Source organism: Barbatula barbatula (genome assembly GCF_947034865.1).
Source record: "Barbatula barbatula genome assembly, chromosome: 19".
In the NCBI taxonomy this organism is placed as follows: Eukaryota; Metazoa; Chordata; class Actinopteri; order Cypriniformes; family Nemacheilidae; genus Barbatula; species Barbatula barbatula.
The window spans coordinates 16,538,828-16,557,474 of record NC_136782.1 but is presented as its reverse complement, the minus strand read 5'-3'; the positions used below and the strand labels follow the sequence as shown (position 1 = coordinate 16,557,474).

The following is an 18,647-nucleotide window of genomic DNA, read 5'->3' as shown; positions in this document are numbered from 1 at the left end:
GTGTTTAGGGTCGTTTACATTTATATATTGTGTGTGAATTAAAATAAACGAGAAGTGAAATGTGTCTGTTTGTGATGTACTCTGATGAAGAGCGCTGGCAGAATCTCAGCAGCAGCGGTGTATCAGATGAAATGGTTTGGCCCTCGGGGTTACAGGAAGTTGTAGCAGCTGCCATGTTTAGCTGCTTTGTTGTAGATTTCTTGTAGGTTTCCTGCAGATTTTTTAAGTGTTGCAATGGAGACGAGCTGGAGTTCATTTTTATTTCAGGTAAGCCGAGCGCTTAAAATAAATTGCGAACGCGCGGGAAAACACCGACACGGTCGGACTTTAAAGCGTGCGCGAGTCGGGGGGGATTTGATGTTTGATAGGGGATTTTTAAGGCAGTAAAAACAATGGTAGCTAAGCTAACTCGCATTAGCCGCTAATGCTGCATCTCCCAGACTTCCAGCTGCGAACTGTGAGGGGGACGTACGGGGGATTTATTTCTCTCTTTTTCCACACACTTCCCGTGCTTGCTCCTTTTTTTTTACACTTTTTATTTGATTCGCTTGTTTGGCTTATAGTTGACCACTTTTGCCATGCGTCCTGTAGCTCGGTGTTGGGTACTCATTGATTTTGTTGTGGTACAAGTAGGTTGTTTTGGCCAGACGTAGCGTCTGCGTGGAAAATAACAAAGTGTTTAGACGCAATTGCGAGCATAGTTTATAGTAAGTGTGTGCTGTGTTTTTGCTTTCTTTATCTGTGTTGATTTTTATGTTATTAACGCAGTTCCCTTGGCTAGTTTTCTTTGAGGGAATGCGGGGGTAATGGCTGTTTTTCAAAACCTAGTAAGCTGCCTCCCTGGGCATCACAACGTTGTGTCATAATCAAACTTGCACGTTTACATAATGCAAAAAATAGTCAAGGTTGGGGTTGAATCCTCATGTAGGGCGCTAATAATAACAACACTAACATGGCTAAACATTCGAGCCTGACGCAGTACAGTATGCAAAAGTACTGGTGAGTTAGTTCAGGTTTGAGACGCCAAAAAATTGAACTAGATTGCATAGTGAGACTAGGTTCAGGCTGGAGACACTTTGATTTTATTCATGTCATGTTCAGTCATACAGTACAGTTGGTGCAAATGTGCATGAGAACACGCACTGATGCTTGTGACTCTTGGTTTGTTTATTGTAACACACCTTTTCACTTTGAAACGCACATTGTGCCTTCATCAAAAGTGACTGCTGTATTCTGTTTTTACTGCTCTGATTTCTGGGACTATAATGTAGTAATGATTTTTTTCTGTCTTTTGTCTTTCCCCTTGGTAGAGAACATCTGAAGAGCTCTTGGCTTTGCTCCAAATAAGTTTACATTTCCTTTTTAAATAGAAAGAGAGGAGCAGACAATATCAGGAAATGTTATTAGGAATGATCTGTAATAGAACAGGTTGTGTCTGTTCATAAGTGTAAATTGCAAATGTGTTGTTGCAAAGGACATCGCTTTAAGTTTATTTGACAGTTTCTTTACCACACTTTGCTTGTTTGGTAAACAATAATACAAAGCCTTGCATGCACCGGTCACAATCGTTATTTAAATAGTGTACATAGTTGAGTTTAAATTCACTCATTTTGTTTCGGATATTCTTGGGAACAAACAGGGTTCACTGACCATTTAGGAGATAAACAGCGCCTTGTTTCATTCTTAGAAGCCTGTTTAAAGTGATATCTAACCCAATGTCTTATAAGGCCATAAGAAAAGCTTTACACCTCCTTAAAATTTGATCAACTTTATACCAGAGAGATCAGTGGTTTTGATTTATAGACTCGGATTGGTATTGTAAACCTATTAAAGCTGGTGTAAAAAATTGCTTAATTTGTTCTGCTTGATTCTACCCATGTGATGAGGCATTTAATGAGACGACGGTCTAGCGCGTCACTACTCATTGTTCTGCGGGCGTCTGAGGTTATTCATGAGCAAAGCATTGTCCGGCTCCCAACAGGCATCTCCTAATCCGTCTGCAGCAAACAAGAAGCTGATTCACTGGCTTCTCTTTGAAGAAAAGGATTTCGGCCTGCTGTTGTTATATTGACAGGTTACATGAGAAGATATGTTGGTTTAGTTCAATTTGGTATAGATTAGTGTAGGGATATATAGGCCACCGATATGAGATTACGTTTAAACGGTAAAAAACTGAAACATTTTTCTTTGCATTTTAATTTAATTAAACTTTCACATACACACGATGGTGTTATCAAAACGATTCAACTCCGATTCACAAGCTTTCGATTCGAGTCAATGATTATAGATTTAATACAAATCCTATAGATTTTTCTAAAAAAGATCAGTAAATATCAGATTACAATGGTGAATTAAAACATTAAACAAACAGCCACAAATCTGTTTATTAAACTTGAAACACACTTAAGTATATTGAAACAGAACAGTCGCATACCTTGATTAAACGCGATCAGGTCATTTTATATTTAAGATACAGTATAACAAACAAACGTGCCACTCATGTCGAGAATTTTAACAAACATAGTAGGTTATTTCTTAAGTGAATGGATGAAACAGACGAAAAACAATGCATGTGTACAGTTTCAGTGTCTGGGTCTGTTGCATTCTTCTTAAAGCGACAGCAGCATATTCCTGCTGTCTGTAAAGAGTCAAGGAAATCGCACACTGCTTGTGACTCAAAAGCTTCTGTAACTTAGATTTTGATTAATCTTTTAATGAATCTGTACACAATGAATTTTGTGTTATATTTGATTACTTTAATCCATTTCAAAGGTATACAGTGTCTTATTTTATTTTCTGCTTTGCTCTGTAGTTTACTGGTGCTGTTACTTGTAGTTTGATGATTTTGTTCTTATTTTTATTTGTCAGTAGTCCCTTTTCCCTGAAGCACGAATCGAACCGATACCGTGACCCTAAAACCGTGACACAAACTGACCGTGAGTAATTTGAACCGTTACACCCCTAGCTTTTAGTTGAAAACGGTCTCTTTTAACTGCATGGAGGCAATGAGTTGCATTTCTGAATAATCCAACGTTTTTCTCTGAGCAAAATAGCAACAGCACAGACTTTAATTAATTGATTGTCGTGTTTAGGCCTACTTATTGTATTTTTAAAACTTGATCTTAAATTGTACAATTCATGTTCAGTAAAATTAATTCAGAAAAACTAGCTAGTATTGTAAACTGTGGCCGTGCAACCGCGGTTTCTGTTGTCAGTCTGATTCTGTTTCTGTCGTCATCTGTCCAAATCACCATACACGCGTGAAAGAGCAGTGATATTGGCTACAACGTAGCGCGCAGCCTCTATCTATGTAATCATGCGCTGATTTACAGATGAACTGTGTTCATGTATATCCTGTAACATAACAGTGACAGGTTTTATCTTTGGAACAGCGTTTTGTATTATTTTATTCCCGAATCGGCTGCCGTATGGTGAATTAAATGTGCTGATTCTCCCTGTTTCTCGCCGCCAGAGAGACCAGCCCTGTTGGTAAGCGAGACCTCGCGGGGCACTAGGGCCTACTGGTGCCCTTTTCCCACTGAATGAAAGTCCAAGTTTATCCAAAAAGGCTCATTATGCACTTAGTCTGAACAAAACACAACATCCTTGCATCCGCCATGTTAATGAAGCAAAGAATGAACGAAAGGATCCCTGTTGTAATATTCCTGTTGTAAAAACAAAAGTGACATCTAGTGAAGAAGACTAGTAGTAGGAATAAGATTCACGTTAATGATCTTTTACAGTATGTTTAAAGTGATAGTTCACCCAAAAACTCAAATTTGCTGTTTATTTATTGTGTTTAGCACAATAAATAGGTTGAGTACCGCCTCCACACAAAAAATCAACGACTACTTTTCTGGCCCCGCCCACCGGTTCAGGCATGACCGTACTGAAGTAACACAAGTTGCGTGGAACCACATAGAGTGAGCACGCAATAAACATGTCGTTAAAGATCACGAAAAATTGAGCAGGGCCTGGTTGTGGATGAACATAGTCGTAGAATAACCTTTCTTCGGATTCTGACATTAGTATTGCGTGGTTGAAGTTTATAAGACGTTTCATTTCACGTGGGTAAAACAACGCCTCGGGTTCCTTTGTGAACAAGCTGGATTTGCAGAGAGACTAAAATTAAAACGTAGCGCTATGCCATCAATATTGGATTCGGTAGGATTGGCGTAGCAGTCTTACGCAAGTAAAACATATTTGAACAACCCATCACTATTGCGTTGTTAGAGATTGCTTGATATGCCCAGGTAGCCCTATTCGTAAGGGATTAGCATTACCTGGGGACCTCTAGTGATTTCTAATAATTGCATAGGTTGTCTATGATCTTAATCCCGTGCGAATAGGCCATGGACCCGTTTCAGAAAGCAGGGTAAGTGCAAACTCAGAGTAAGTTAACCCCAGAAAACGGGATACTCTGGGTTTTCAGTTTCAGAACGCGAGGTATATCAAACCCGTGACCGCGGGGTAAGTCAAGCCCGTTTCAGAAATCAAGGTATATTATACTTAGAGTGAGTAACCATAGTAACCTACTCTGTGAACCTAACCTGGTCTGGAGCAGGTTTTATTCCACTAACCCGAGGTTTGTTTCAATCTCCGCCCCTTTTAGAAGCGCGAGCGGTGTTGAACTTGCCTACGCCGTTTGTTTTTTCAATCGTTTTCCTTAATCGCGCACAAGTTTATAACACAGACATTAAATGTCCGTTTATTCAGTACCCGTAGATGAGGAAGCTGCATTCATTTGGAGAGAGTTAAATTTACGTCGGCATAGAATATATGGTGAAGCCCCGTTTGGATGTTTTATCATATCCGGAGGATTTTTTATTTGAGCGATACAGTTTTTCTTTACAGTCCATTAAATATATTCACAATCTGCTTCATCCTTACATCACAAACCTCTCTCGTGAATGCGCTCTTACATCTGAGCAGATTATTTTTATGGTCACGTTTCTTTGCTAACGGAAGCTTTCTTTATAACACCGGGGATGCAGAACACGTTAGCAAGGCAACTGTATGCAGAGCAGTAAGAAAAGTGTGAATCGCTCTCAAGCACTTTTTATACATTTGTGTTAAGCTTCCTGTGAGAGCCATCAAAGAGGAGTTTCATAGGACTGCAGGTGAATGGTGAACGCCTTTCTGAATAAGCTGATCAAATAAATGTGGTCTTGCTGCCACCTCTGGAAGTAGCTAATAATTCAAATACCCTTAAGGATTTCCCAATGTGATTGGGTGCACATGTAGCCGGTCCCACTCGCGCCGTCTTCGAACCGACGTTGGCCCGAATGGGAGACGGGCGCTCTAACGATGAGCCGTAGAGCGTCTCTGTCTGTTGGTCAGGGAGTGAGGGTTACACACTGCACAGCTCTTCACTCCGTTACACATAGCTGGAGCAGGGGCAAGCATGGCCAGTTTTTTGTCTTCTATAGCCACAGTGCTCGGTTCTCATATCCTCATAACTTTCAAAGCCAGTTTATTAAATATATCAAGCATTTCCCAGTCAGGCATCCTACAAGCAAGAGCATTTAAACTCACCGGACTGAAGGATGTTTTTATATTTTATTTTCAGCTGCTGCCATGTTCTTTTTATTGCAGAAGGATTGCACCTACATGACAAAAATCGAAGGTATATATATGTGTTTATATATATATATATATATATGTATATCTTACATGTAAATGTGTATATATACACATATATATAGTGCCTCCAAGTCGACTGCGAGAAATAAACGGAACGCTTTTTGTCACGTGGCGTTGCCATGGTGAATCATGTTATCTTCGCTCAATTGATGATGGCTTTTTAAAGCCGCGATGAACACGCGTAACCTTGAGTAAACTTACTCAGAGTGGATTGAACTGATTGAAACCAGCTGTTCTGAAACAGAAAACTCAGAGTAGCGATTATCTGAGTAAATCAACTCAGAGTTCATATTTTAACTCAGTGTTGCTTGAACCTCCTTATTGAAACGGGTCCCATGTCTGTGATTTGGAGGGCTCATGTATACCTTTTCAAGGTTTTATCCACCGTTTGCGTTGAAGTGTTTTATTATTTGTGGTTGGTAATATCCGTATCTGGCAACACTGTCGTTTTGGCCGGGAGTCTCACGTTTGTTTGTTTATCATGGAATCTCTCGTAACATTTGAGACGCCCAATCACGGTGGTCTTCTGTCCGGTTCGTGATCACCATTCTCGAATGCTGATAGGTACGGTCATATATCATTAAACACCATAGATTATAGGCTATACAAACTATACGCAAATCCTTGGCAGCATATCCGGGAAATAAGTCTGTTACGTATCTAACCAAATTCACAGAAGGCTCTAACTTAAGTTAACTATGCAAACTGCTATCCAATTATAGCAGTGGGCGTTTACTTCAAAGTCTTCTATGCGTCACGCCCATACAGGCCGAGGTTTTATTTCTTCAGCCGGTCTAAAACCAGAGTAAAAAATAGCCTATTACTTACTGATTTTGATGTTTTCGAATGTAAAAACCACATGAACTTCACAGGTAGACCTCAGACAACAGTATAACAATTAAAACGACCAGTTCAGCACACCTTTAATTATGCCATCTGGTTGTTTTGTGTGTCTGAGTAAATGAATGGCAAAGTTTAACGTACCCCCACTGATTCCACTACCCCCATACCTTTGACTTTAATGCTGCTCTATTAACTGCATCTACTCATCTATTGCACTGTAACTCTATTAACTGCATCTACTCATCTATTGCACTGTAACTCGATTAACTGCATCTACTCATCTATTGCACTGTAACTCTATTAACTGCATCTACTCATCTATTGCACTGTAACTCTATTAACTGCATCTACTCATCTATTGCACTGTAACTCTATTAACTGCATCTACTCATCTATTGCACTGTAACTCTATTAACTGCATCTACTCATCTATTGCACTGTAACTCTATTAACTGCATCTACTCATCTATTGCACTGTAACTCTATTAACTGCATCTACTCATCTATTGCACTGTAACTCTATTAACTGCATCTACTCATCTATTGCACTGTAACTCTATTAACTGCATCTACTCATCTATTGCACTGTAACTCTATTAACTGCATCTACTCATCTATTGCACTGTAACTCTATTAACTGCATCTACTCATCTATTGCACTGTAACTTTAATAACTGCACTAACTTATCTACTGCACTGCAACCTTATTAACTGCATTAACTCGTATACTGCACTATAACTCTAATAACCGCATTAACTCATATACTGCACCGTACCTTTAATAGCTGCATAACTCATCCACTGCAGCGTAACTTCAACAACTGGATTAACTCATCTATTTGAAATGAAGCTGTCAAACACACACTAACAACCTGCCAAAATAAAGGTCTGGTTAACAGCAGTTTTATGTGGACAAAAATATTGCTATTTAATAGTAAAAATTAAATGACAGAACTTTGAAAACTAATTTAGGTAAACTAAATACATCATGCATAAGGTGAAGTTAGTTATTCTTTCTATTTTTATTTGTTTCTTATTTATATATTTGTATTATATTGCATTTTTTATGTAATATGCCTATGGAATGTACTAGATCTGTTTTGTTTTCTCAGATTTCAATTAGAGGCAAGTCAATTTCGTCTGCATCAGCTCATTATATGATCACATCCTTGCGCAGATCGCTCTTTTTCACATGAGCCCCAAACAATGGCACAACAAAACAGCAAGACTCAACGTTAAATATGTTGATTTTACTGCACGTTTGACCTTGTCACGCTGCATGTGTGGATCTTCAGACAGTCCTAAACAAAGAGGAAAGGTTTACATTCCCTTTAAAAGATTGCCACTCTGAGGATAAACAGTTTCATTGTAAATTTTTATTGTTTGTATATTTCCTTACTGTTTACTATCGTGTTACTATAGTTAACGTGTAGTATCCATGGTTTTTGGGCAAAGCTTTTGTCAGAGCTCTTGTTATTCTTAATTTTTAACATATTTTTTTCAATATATAGTTTATCTATCTCCTTGACCTGTAATAATCGACATCGGCCCTGAAAAACGCGACCTTTATTTTGTATTGTTTGTAGTCACGCTTGTCTGGTTCAAAACTGAATTTTGAAACATCTGCAGTTTTGTGTCCCATATTGGTTGGAGTGACCTCGGCTTTCATTGTGAATTTGTATCAAAGTCATCAAAGCACAGTGAAAAATCCTGTCCTGCCGCAATGCTTTGAACCTTTATCTGGCTGCTTGGCAATCTCGCATTGGTCCAGCAATGATAATACCTACAGCAATGTTAACCCATCAAATCTGTGCTCAAATCAACTATGATAATTTGGATAGTTTCAGTTTACTTGACATTGAAAACAGCACAGGTCTAAACCACACTCATAGCTGTTACTCACAAACTTTTTCTGTGTATAGGTCCAGATGTATGTATTTGAATATGGCATAGCAGTTTTTCAGCCTTGTTGGAGACCGGTTCACCCCGAAGGTCTCTTGTTACTGTCCGGGCTCCCCCAGCTCATCAACTCCATGCCATGACCAATGGGACAGTGCTGGCAGCTGCAAAACGTGGAGCCTAATAATCGTGTAATCTTTCAGCTGCTCTTGTTTTAGGCCCTATGCTTGAAGTTGCAACCCCAACCAATGCCCCAACCCACGCGTAATCTCTGCTGGGCGCCACTCAACTAATAATTGTTTTTAAAAAAAATCACCGGAAACATTCTGCAAACAAATATTATTTTATAGTTTTGGACTGCAGTATTGTATGTCAAGTATTGTGTTATTGTTATTGCAGTAAATGAAAGATGCGTTGCAATTTATTTTCTGTACGTTAGGGCTGTGCCTTTCCTTTACAGTGGTTCAGCAGTGCTATGTCTTTACATTTATTTTCAGTTCAATTCAGTTTAAAAGCCAAGTTTTTTTATTTATTTTCTATGTTGTTTTAAAGGTTAATGAGGAATTGTGTTAAATAATCGGGATCTCAATATTGCCCAAAATATTCGCGGTTATGATTTGTGTCATAATCGAGCAGCCCTACTGTTCGGTCTGCGCAGCACTGCGTGCTGTCCATAAAAAAACTAATATTTGGAGCAGTTTGGGTCCCGGTAAGGACACTGGTTGCATGTCACTATTTCGCACGTATCCACGTTTTTCTTACGTGACAGCTGAAGTTGAATTTAAACAGACTCATGCCCGTCATGCTTTAAAATCTGCATCTCTGGCACGGTTGGCAATCAAACTGCGTTCTTTGCCTGAGCAACGAACAAGATATAATCAACATTTTTCTAAACTAACATAATAAAGAAAGGAAACTGAATATACAGTGGGTACAGAAAGTATTCAGACCCCCTTAAATTTTCACTCTTTGTTATATTGCAGCCATTTGCTAAAATCATTTAAGTTCATTTTTTCTCATTAATGTACACACAGCACCCCATATTGACAGAAAAACACAGAATTGTTGTCATTTTTGAAGATTTATTAAAAAAGAAAAACTGAAATATCACATGTCCTAAGTATTCCCTAAGTATCCCTCCCTCCAAATATTCGGTGTTGATTACAACCGAAGCTTCGAAGCTCCAAAAATAGTATTGGGACCAGTCCTAGTAATCGAAATTGCATTATTTTCTTTCATTTATAAGAATACTCTGTTGTCGTTTTACCCCATTTTTTGTTTCCCTCATTATAACACAATTTTGTGTCTGCTTGGCACCCTTGTCTTGCAGCGTCCAATAACATGCTAAATTCTGTGCAGTGTTTACGTTCTGCCTAACATTTTATTTTAGTTTTGAATAAAGAAAAACATTTTCTGAGTTTGGAAAAGCACGAGGTTAAGTTAACAATGACATATTTGTTTTTGTGAGATTAACCTGTTGTATTGACTGTTTTTGCGCTATATAACATCTTAGTTCAGGTTGTCCTGGGCATGGGCATCTAAAATTCTGTTATGCTTGTCACATGAAGATCTGCTTTTTTTACATGCTCATATCGTTTTACATGCAGCGTATTTACGTTTGTAGGCTAAAGGAAGCTGCCAGTAACTTTAGCAAAAGGCACTGTCATATTTAATGTGGTACAATGCTGCAAATTTGATATCTTGCCCTCTTATAATCTGTTTTGACACACAGGGCTGGGATGGTCAAGAATTGTCTTTAGAATAACATATTTGCTCCTTTATCTTTCTTTTTTTGTTATTTTAAAGAATTGGTTACATTGAGGTAACATAGCTTGAATCTGAAAAAACATCCAACTCTTTTTAGCTCTCCCACTCTCTTCAATATCTGGTTAGTCATCATTACGATTGATCAACCGGCCGATTGTTTGAGCGATTTGGGGGATTTTTTAATGAATCTGCATCGGCCGATTGTGCCAAAAAATATGCCGATTCACAGGCAGGGAAATCTGTTTGTATGATGCGTTTTGGTCGATCTTTCTATCAAATGGATGAAATAAGTGCACATAATTTACAAATGAACGCGACCGGGGCAGATAAACATACAGGGAGAAGCAGGTTTTTTCTGCTTTGACAGCCGCCAGACACGCTGAACACTAAGTGTGTGTTAGAAATCTGAAATAAAGAGAAAACTTGACTTTTAAGTCTTCAGCCAAAGTTGAATTGCTGACTTATTTTCTCTCGTTTATGCATTATGTCAATAGGAGGTCTTTTTGTGCCTAGTTTCCTGGCAGGCTTTCAACTGTCCTATAAAATAGAAAAAGGCTAAAAGCTAAATATAATTAAAAATGCGTACTAATATGAGAGATTCTTTTAATTTTAGTTTTCACTTCAAAATGACCATTTGACTAATAGCAGTGTCTGCAAACCAACATAAACCAAAAGCATGCTTAAGAATCAGTACAGTTTGAGAAGGTGCTTAAAAGTTGAGCAATTTATTATTACTATGAATTAGACTGCTATCTTGTACCCTCCACCTTTCTCAATCAACGTTCACTGATTTGAAGAGACATGTCTTCAATTAATGTTAATTTAAGCAATATTCTGCATCAGTTCTTATCATTTAATTAGATTTTAAGAGATGAAGGTGGAAAAAAGAAAACCGTTCAAACATATCACCCAAATAGATCTGCCCCATAAATCGCCCATTGGCTGGCCTGATTTCTAAAAATCCGCACCGGCATCTGCCAGAGAAAATCCCATATCGGTCTACCGCTCGTCATCATGCACTCTGCTGAACAGCTGACTCATCCCCTGCTAGGTCCCCGTCAGGGCTTCTCTTGTTTTCAAAGTTGCACGGATGTCCTGGAAATGAGTCAGTTTCTATTTATGCCAAACATTTAAGTTAATTTAACACCATCTCTGCTGAGATCGTGTCTACCTCATACTGTCCATAGCAACACTGGTCCGAAATATCACACAGAGCCATTTCTCACAGCTCAGGCATCCCGTTCCCATAACAATTTCAACTGAGCAGAATGTTCTGGAATGTTCAGTTAAACCTATGAAATAACTGTGGTTTGTGAAAATATATAAAGCCTCTTGCTTAAATGACATCCTGCACTCCGTGCAAAATCTGATTATCCATGTTTTTCCTGTGTGATTTGAGAATGTTCCAGAGAACATCTTGCGTGCTCCAGTGAAAGCAAAAAAATGTGGGCTTTCTTACATTGGATTTACAGTGCATTCAAGCTGTAAGTTTTTTAAATATGTGTATTCCCTGGGTTTAAACACAAGCTGTGTGCTACTAATGTCAGGATCTTCCAACTGGGATAAATGAAATAAAATATATGACTACATAATTTAAATAAAAACATGTTTTTTCCTCTCTTTTTTAGCAGGCCAATGAAGCCCTCCACCACCAGCATCAGGTCACCCAGAACAGCCTGCTGCCCCTGCTCAACTCTGGCAATGAGCCGCAGGATCAAAAGCCTATTCTTCCCATCCCTCTTGACCAAAAGCCCCAGGTCATTCCTGCCGACCTGCTCAAGGACAACGGTACGGGAGGAGGGGGCGGAGGCGGGCAGGTGGTCATAAAGAAAGAGCCCAAGTCAAAAACACCCTTCATATGCGGCTACTGCAACAAGGCCTTCCGGGACAGCTACCACCTACGGCGGCACGAGTCCTGTCACACCGGCATCAAGATGGTGTCACGGCCCAAGAAGACAACGACAGCGCCCACCATGGTGCCTCTCATCTCCACTGTGCCACGCGACAACAATGCCAACCCCTCTTACGTCTCCACGGTGACGGGCATCCTCACCACGGCAACGACATCTGCGTCCACTGCCACAGGCATGATGTCGGCTCTGCCTCATCAGCCCGCAGTGCCTAAGAAGCCACCCAAGCCTGTAAAGAAGAACCACGGCTGCGAGATGTGCGGTAAGGCCTTCCGCGACGTCTACCACCTCAACCGCCACAAACTCTCTCATTCGGACGAGAAGCCTTTCGAGTGCCCCATCTGCCATCAGCGCTTTAAGAGGAAGGACCGCATGACCTATCACGTCCGTTCGCATGACGGAGGCGTGCACAAGCCTTACATCTGCTCTGTTTGTGGGAAGGGCTTTTCTCGGTAAGTGGAACAGTTCACAGTTCTAGGTTTAGCTAGTTTTTTGTTAATGCCAAGGTCAAGATTGGTTTGTTTTTTTATTGCGTGGTGAGAGAACAATTTGCTAAATCCTTCAGGATTGTTTACTTCAAAGTGATTAAATCCTATCAAAACACTTCAGTGTACATTTAAGTTATTTAACTGTTTTTCCCTCCGTCAGGCCAGATCATCTAAGCTGTCATGTCAAGCACGTTCACTCCACAGAACGACCCTTTAAATGCCAAGTAACGGTAAGACTTTTACAAATTTTTGTTTGTTTCTAGTTACTCCATTTGAGGCTGTGTGTAGTGGATGATTGCTCCTGTTTTTTGTTTTGTTTCTACAGGCCTGCACATCAGCCTTTGCCACCAAAGACCGTCTGCGCTCGCACATGATAAGACACGAGGGCAAGGTCACCTGCAACATCTGCGGGAAGATGCTGAGCGCCGCCTACATCACAAGCCACCTCAAGACTCATGGACAGGCCAGCTTCACCTCGCCCTGTAACAAAGGTAGGACGATCCACCTTCATTTCTTTCAAAAACAAATAAACCGGTTATTTGTGAGAACAGATCTTGGAGATTCGAAACTAAAATTTCTCTACTTTTTGTTCCCCAGACTCGAACAACATGTGCAACTCCGTCACACCAGTCACTGCTTCTAGCGCATCCAACACTACGGCCATGAACCGTGGCACCATCAGCAACCCCGTCACCATTGCCGCCCAGATGAACATCACCACCAACACTGTCAACATCACCTCCCCCGTCAGCCTCCATCACCCAGTCACCATCAGCGCTCCAGTCAACATCACCTCCATCAACATCCCTGCCAGTGGACCCATGAACATCGCCCATCCCGTCGCCATCACCTCGCCCATGTCAATGAACATCACAGGTCCCCTCAACATTGCCATGAGATCGATGGATAGCATGCCTTTCCTCTCACAGGTCCTGCCTTCTTCTCCGCCATGGTAGAACTGAGCCCTGCCTCAAAAACTCCCCACCTCCCCTCATAAACCTCATGTCTCCTGTTATAGTCTTCCTCTCCAACCGTGAGGGAAAAGATCCGTGAGGAATTGGGAATGTATTTGTCTGCAGCGACAAGGAATATGGAAATCATGTGGAAGTTATTTGGTACTTTGCACGTCCTTCCTAAAGAAAAAGCAGATCCAGGTTGAGTTAGTGAGGACGGAAATGAATGAGTAATTCATGGAGTGGAAGACTGACGTGCTGTATGTTTGGTGATTTTTCACTTTTCTAGTGCCAGAAAATCCTTGCCAGTCGCCTGTTATTATTAACGGTTTGAGGACTTTGGCATATATTAACTGTGAGGATTTTATTTTTGTTACATTAGCTTGCTTATCAGTATTTCATAGTTTTATGCATTTTAATGAGTTGTGTACAACAAAAGGGACAGTGGCTTTCGTTTATGGAAGATGAAACGGTTTTATTTGTTTTGAGACAATACTCTACGAATGAGGAAAACAAAAATTTTAGAATGAGTTTTTGAAAGGCTTTTCTTTGTGAGCCTTTTAATCTGTAGCTTTGTTTTTATTTCTATGATTATAACTATTCTATATAGGTAATCTTTGGAGTTGGTCATTCCTGATTGTGGAATTATCAAGGACTTGGTTCTTTCGAAAGCTGAGATATTCTGCTTAGTGGGCTTGGACATTAAAGTAACATGAAAATTTTGCACTGAACATCTATCTATTCGGCGATATTTTAACGGCAGTATTATCTTAGATCAAACATTTTAAGTATTGGTTGTTAAACCTCTTAATAGATGCCTGGTTACTGAAAGGTCCATTGTTGTCCTTAAAAATATTATCTCGAGAGCATTTCGTTTTCTAACTTTCTCTGCTCCTCCTTGCAGAGGGATGAGGGCTGTTTCCTACGGACTTTTTGCTCAGGAACTTTGCTGGGGCTGTCCGAACTTACGCTGCTCTTGTAGTGGATAGAACATTCTTCCCGACCTTATTTTCTACGTCGTAAACACACTAAATGTTTCTTTCCCTTTATTAGCGAGAACTGAGAAGCACCTCAGGGGTCAGGGTGCCTAGCTGTTGACACGGTCCTCCATCCCAGAGTGCAACGTTTGTACACCCCGGTCACAGTGAAAACCAAAACTGCCTTCAAATTTTCAGGGTTTGTCATGTTGGCGGTCATCATCCAGGGTAAACCTGTTAAAAAATTATTTGACAACAAGCTATTAAAAAATTTAATTTGAGTACTTGGACTATAATGTTTATTTAGATACAAGTCATGTTAAATGAATAGTTCACCCAAAAAGTTAAATTGTGTAATTTATTTTGTCCGCCTTTGTTGAAAAACAAACACTTTCTTTTTAGTCACATAAAAGTAGTCTGTACTTCTTGTGCATTATATTGTTTAACTGTAACTGTAACAACTGATTGTTAAGGTACACACCATAATTTAAGTCCGTATTGGCTGCCCTTGCTCTCATTGGTGCTTGATATGTTTAATTTTGTTTTCAAAACAGTTTATACATTCAACACATAAGTGATTTCTTCTAAAATTATACCCATCTGATGACAACATTTAACAACTCCAATTAATTTATTAATAATATTTAGATAATAAACATACATTTTGTTCTGTTCTACATATAAAACTGTCATGTAAGTTCAATTGACTGAATGTAGTGCTCAAGTTGTGTGAACTACTGTTATGGTGCATTTGTGCTCTTTTAAGCAAAAAATTAAAACCTTGCGTTGTAGTGGCATGAGGAAAGACATCCACTTCAATTTAAGAAACACCGTGTCCACACCAGAGGTGTAGAAAAAGTATGTTTTTCATGTTATTTAGAGTTTTTGTGCTGAGACGGCAACACTGTAGGTTACAATGGATTCTATATTAGAAACGTTGGGGTCTTTGATGTTGTGTATCACGTCTGGTGTGGACGTGGTGTAAGTCATATGAGTTTGAAACAACATGAGGGTGAGTAAATGAGTTTTCATGTTTGGATGAACTATCCCTTTATATTTGGAGACCACAGCAAATTTATCCAAATTCGCTTTCCTATTTGTTTTATCGTTCTCCCTGTTGGATATATAAGCAAAATATCTTTCTTGGTCCTTCTGTTGACCCAGCCAGACATCTGTCTCACCCATTTGTTATTATGTGGAAAAACTGATGCTAAAGATGATGTCCTCTCATCTGGGGATGCGTGTGATTCTCAAACAAAGAGGAAATCCGGCTGAATGTGATGATGTCATAGCTACCACTGTCTGTGCATAAAGTTTAGTTTGTATTAACAGGCACCCCCCACTCAAATGATTCTCAACTTACCATGACAGTGTTGGCCTGGTAGCGCAAGGTTTGCCGGGTTGGCATTACATGGACCTTTTCTTTTTTTTCTAATGTTGCCTTGTTTTGTAGAGGCAGTTCAGTTTCCAGAACTGGAATTCAAGAAATGTGATTGAGTTGACTGAAGACACTACAGAAAACAAAAAAGGTTTTAATTGTGTTTGTGATAAATGTCTGTCCTTCCGCGATGGCATCACTTCCGTGCCTGAACTGCATGTGTGAAAATGCCACAGTGAAATGCATCTGTCTTCTCTGTTCGGCTTGCAGTGCTCGGCTATGGAACCTGCCTGGGCGGCCAACTGCAGTTTAACTGTTTACCAAATTTGTGGAGATTTAGAATCTATTTTGCATACGAAATATCAAGTTGTCCTGTTTGAGGAATTATGGATTTGTTATTTTTGTTAATCCTATAAAGTATTGCTCATGACGTTATGCATCAGTATCTTTTAAAGAACACGTTTGTTTGAATGGGGTAAAACCGAAAAATGTTTCAGATTGGAGAGTTAAAAATGAGTCCAGTCGTTTGTTTCACAATTTGTTTTGTTGAATTGGCAAACCCATGTGAAAGCCAATGAATGTATATCTTTGTACAAAATCATTTAGCTCCGAGAACGTGGTAGTTATGATAGACACATGCAAGGAAAAATACAGTAAAATTACCTTTTATAAGACTTTTTGTATTAGAGCATTAACATTGGTAATTTTGTATATATGAAGACTAGACTTTTTTTGGTTAGCAGAAAGGTAAAACATTCCTTCATTTTTTTTAATGTATGTCAAAATGATTATGTAATCACATTGCGCAATGTTTTATGTGCCTTTTATTTGGGTTGTCTAAATAAAAGAAAACTGTACATCATGGCTTTGGCTCATTCCATTTAGAGATGTATTTTTATCCCAAACGACCTTCAATGTTTTAACGATGCATTGTTTCATATGTGTATAGTGTCATGGTAATTGAACACTGTCCTGGGAATTTTGTTTTGCGAATGTTTCTACTGTGGGAACAGTATTTGTGTAGTGCCTTCTCTTTTGAGTTTTTCCCATTGTAAATTGATTTAATGAGATATCTTAGTATAAACAAACAGAAATAAGCTATACTCATCTTAAATGTTTACATTTTGTAGTGCTGATGTAATGAACTGAGACATTGCAGTAATTATTACATTTTATGTCTTTTATTAGAATGTATTCATAGGAGAGCATAATGAGACCATGGCGTAGTTTATTTAATCAATGATGCTTTAACTAAAGATGCTTGCCACGATGTTTCTTGAATTGTAATTTTTTTTAAGTATTACTTCATTCATATCTTACAATGTTAGGGATAGAGGATTAGAAAAAGCCTTGAATCGGTACACAAATACTTTTATTTTTGAAATCATGAGACAATATGAACAATATTTATAAATATGGGCGAAAGGTGATGTCGGACAAAAAAATTTATCCCCTACTGATTTTATAAGTTTGCCCGCTTCCAGAGAAATCAAGGGTCTATCATTTTTATGGTAGGTTTATTTTAACTGATAGAAATCGAATATCGACCAAATAATCATGGACAAAAAGTGTATAAAAGTTATTATAGTATTATATATAGTATATAGTAATACTAAAGGTAAAGATATTTGATCCCCTACCAACCAGCAAGAATTCTGGCTCCACAGCTTTATATGCCTATATGGACTACAGATTAGTCCTGTCACTTTAAGAAAGTTCTAAGTGAGTTTGTTATGTATATAAAAGATGCCTGCCAACAGAATCTGTATCCTCCATTTCAACCTCTCCACCACCATGGTCAAGACCAAATAGGTTTCAAAGGATGTCAGGGTCAAGATTGTAGATCTGCACAAATCTTGATTAGGCTACAGACAGGAGCTTGGTGAGCAGGAGACAACTGTTGGTGCGATTATTTGTAAATAGAAGGAATACAAAATAACTATAAATTGCCCTTGGCCTGGAGGTCCCTGCTAGATTTCCCCAACAGGGTAACCGGCACCCGCTTGATCCTCCTACCCAAGAAGGCCCGCCTGGCTCGTCTGAAGTTTGACAATGAACATCAAAATGATTCAGAAAAGGCTTTGGAGAAAGTGCTGTGAGACCAAAATTGACTCTTGTTTTTTGAGGGCGAGAAATGCTGACTATATACCATCCCTGCAGAGAACCACATGTTGGAAACATTATTCTTTAGGGCTTTTTCTTTGCTACGGGTACAGGATGACTTTACCGTATTCAGGGGCTGAGGGACGGGCCCATGTACTGTAAAATCTTGGACGAGAACCTCCTCCCCTTAACTAGATCACTGATGATGGGTCGTGGATGTGCCTTTAAACATCAGAAAGACCCAAAACATATTGCCAAGACAACCAAAGAGTGGGTTAAGGAGAAGCACATTAAACTAGGGCTGTTCGATTCAGATTTTTTTGGAGTCGATTCCAATTCCTGGTTTGGGAATCGAAAGAATCGTCCAAGAATCAATTCCTAGCTGCTTTTTTCGATTCCTGCTCAATTCCCTGTTTTACTACAGAATTTTATTTAGTATTTAAAAATTTACATATTTTTAATGCTTTACAATTGTCTAAGCTTTCACTTTTTACATCCATTAAAAAAACAATTGGTTTAGTTGACCAATGAAAATCTCTAGTACTTGACAGACAAATGAAACGCCTTGGAATCAAGGAATCGATTCTTTTGGTAATCGATTCCCAGCCCCTACATTAAATGGCCAGTCTCTAGACCCTAGTCCTTTAGGAAATCTGTGAAGGAGGCTCAAACTCAAATTTTCTGAG

At 39.1% G+C, this 18,647-nt stretch overlaps 1 protein-coding gene across 1 annotated transcript; it reads left to right on the top strand.

Moving 5' to 3' along the window:
* The first annotated feature begins 49 nt into the window (after positions 1-49).
* Positions 50-16,721, top strand: vezf1b (vascular endothelial zinc finger 1b). Its single transcript, XM_079481804.1, has 5 exons — positions 50-267; positions 11,781-12,514; positions 12,711-12,780; positions 12,876-13,041; positions 13,148-16,721. The coding sequence occupies exons 1-5, from the start codon at positions 235-237 to the stop codon at positions 13,504-13,506; spliced, it is 1,362 nt and encodes a 453-aa protein (XP_079337930.1). The 5' UTR covers positions 50-234; the 3' UTR covers positions 13,507-16,721.
* The last annotated feature ends 1,926 nt before the right edge of the window (positions 16,722-18,647 follow it).

Bases quoted from the DNA above. Each gene is read 5' to 3' on its own strand.
- vezf1b (XM_079481804.1), top strand. From the start codon at position 235: ATGGAGACGAGCTGGAGTTCATTTTTATTTCAG. The intron at 268-11,780 runs GTAAGCCGAGCG...TCTCTTTTTTAG, and splicing joins GGAGTTCATTTTTATTTCAG to CAGGCCAATGAAGCCCTCCA. The intron at 12,515-12,710 runs GTAAGTGGAACA...TCCCTCCGTCAG, and splicing joins TGTGGGAAGGGCTTTTCTCG to GCCAGATCATCTAAGCTGTC.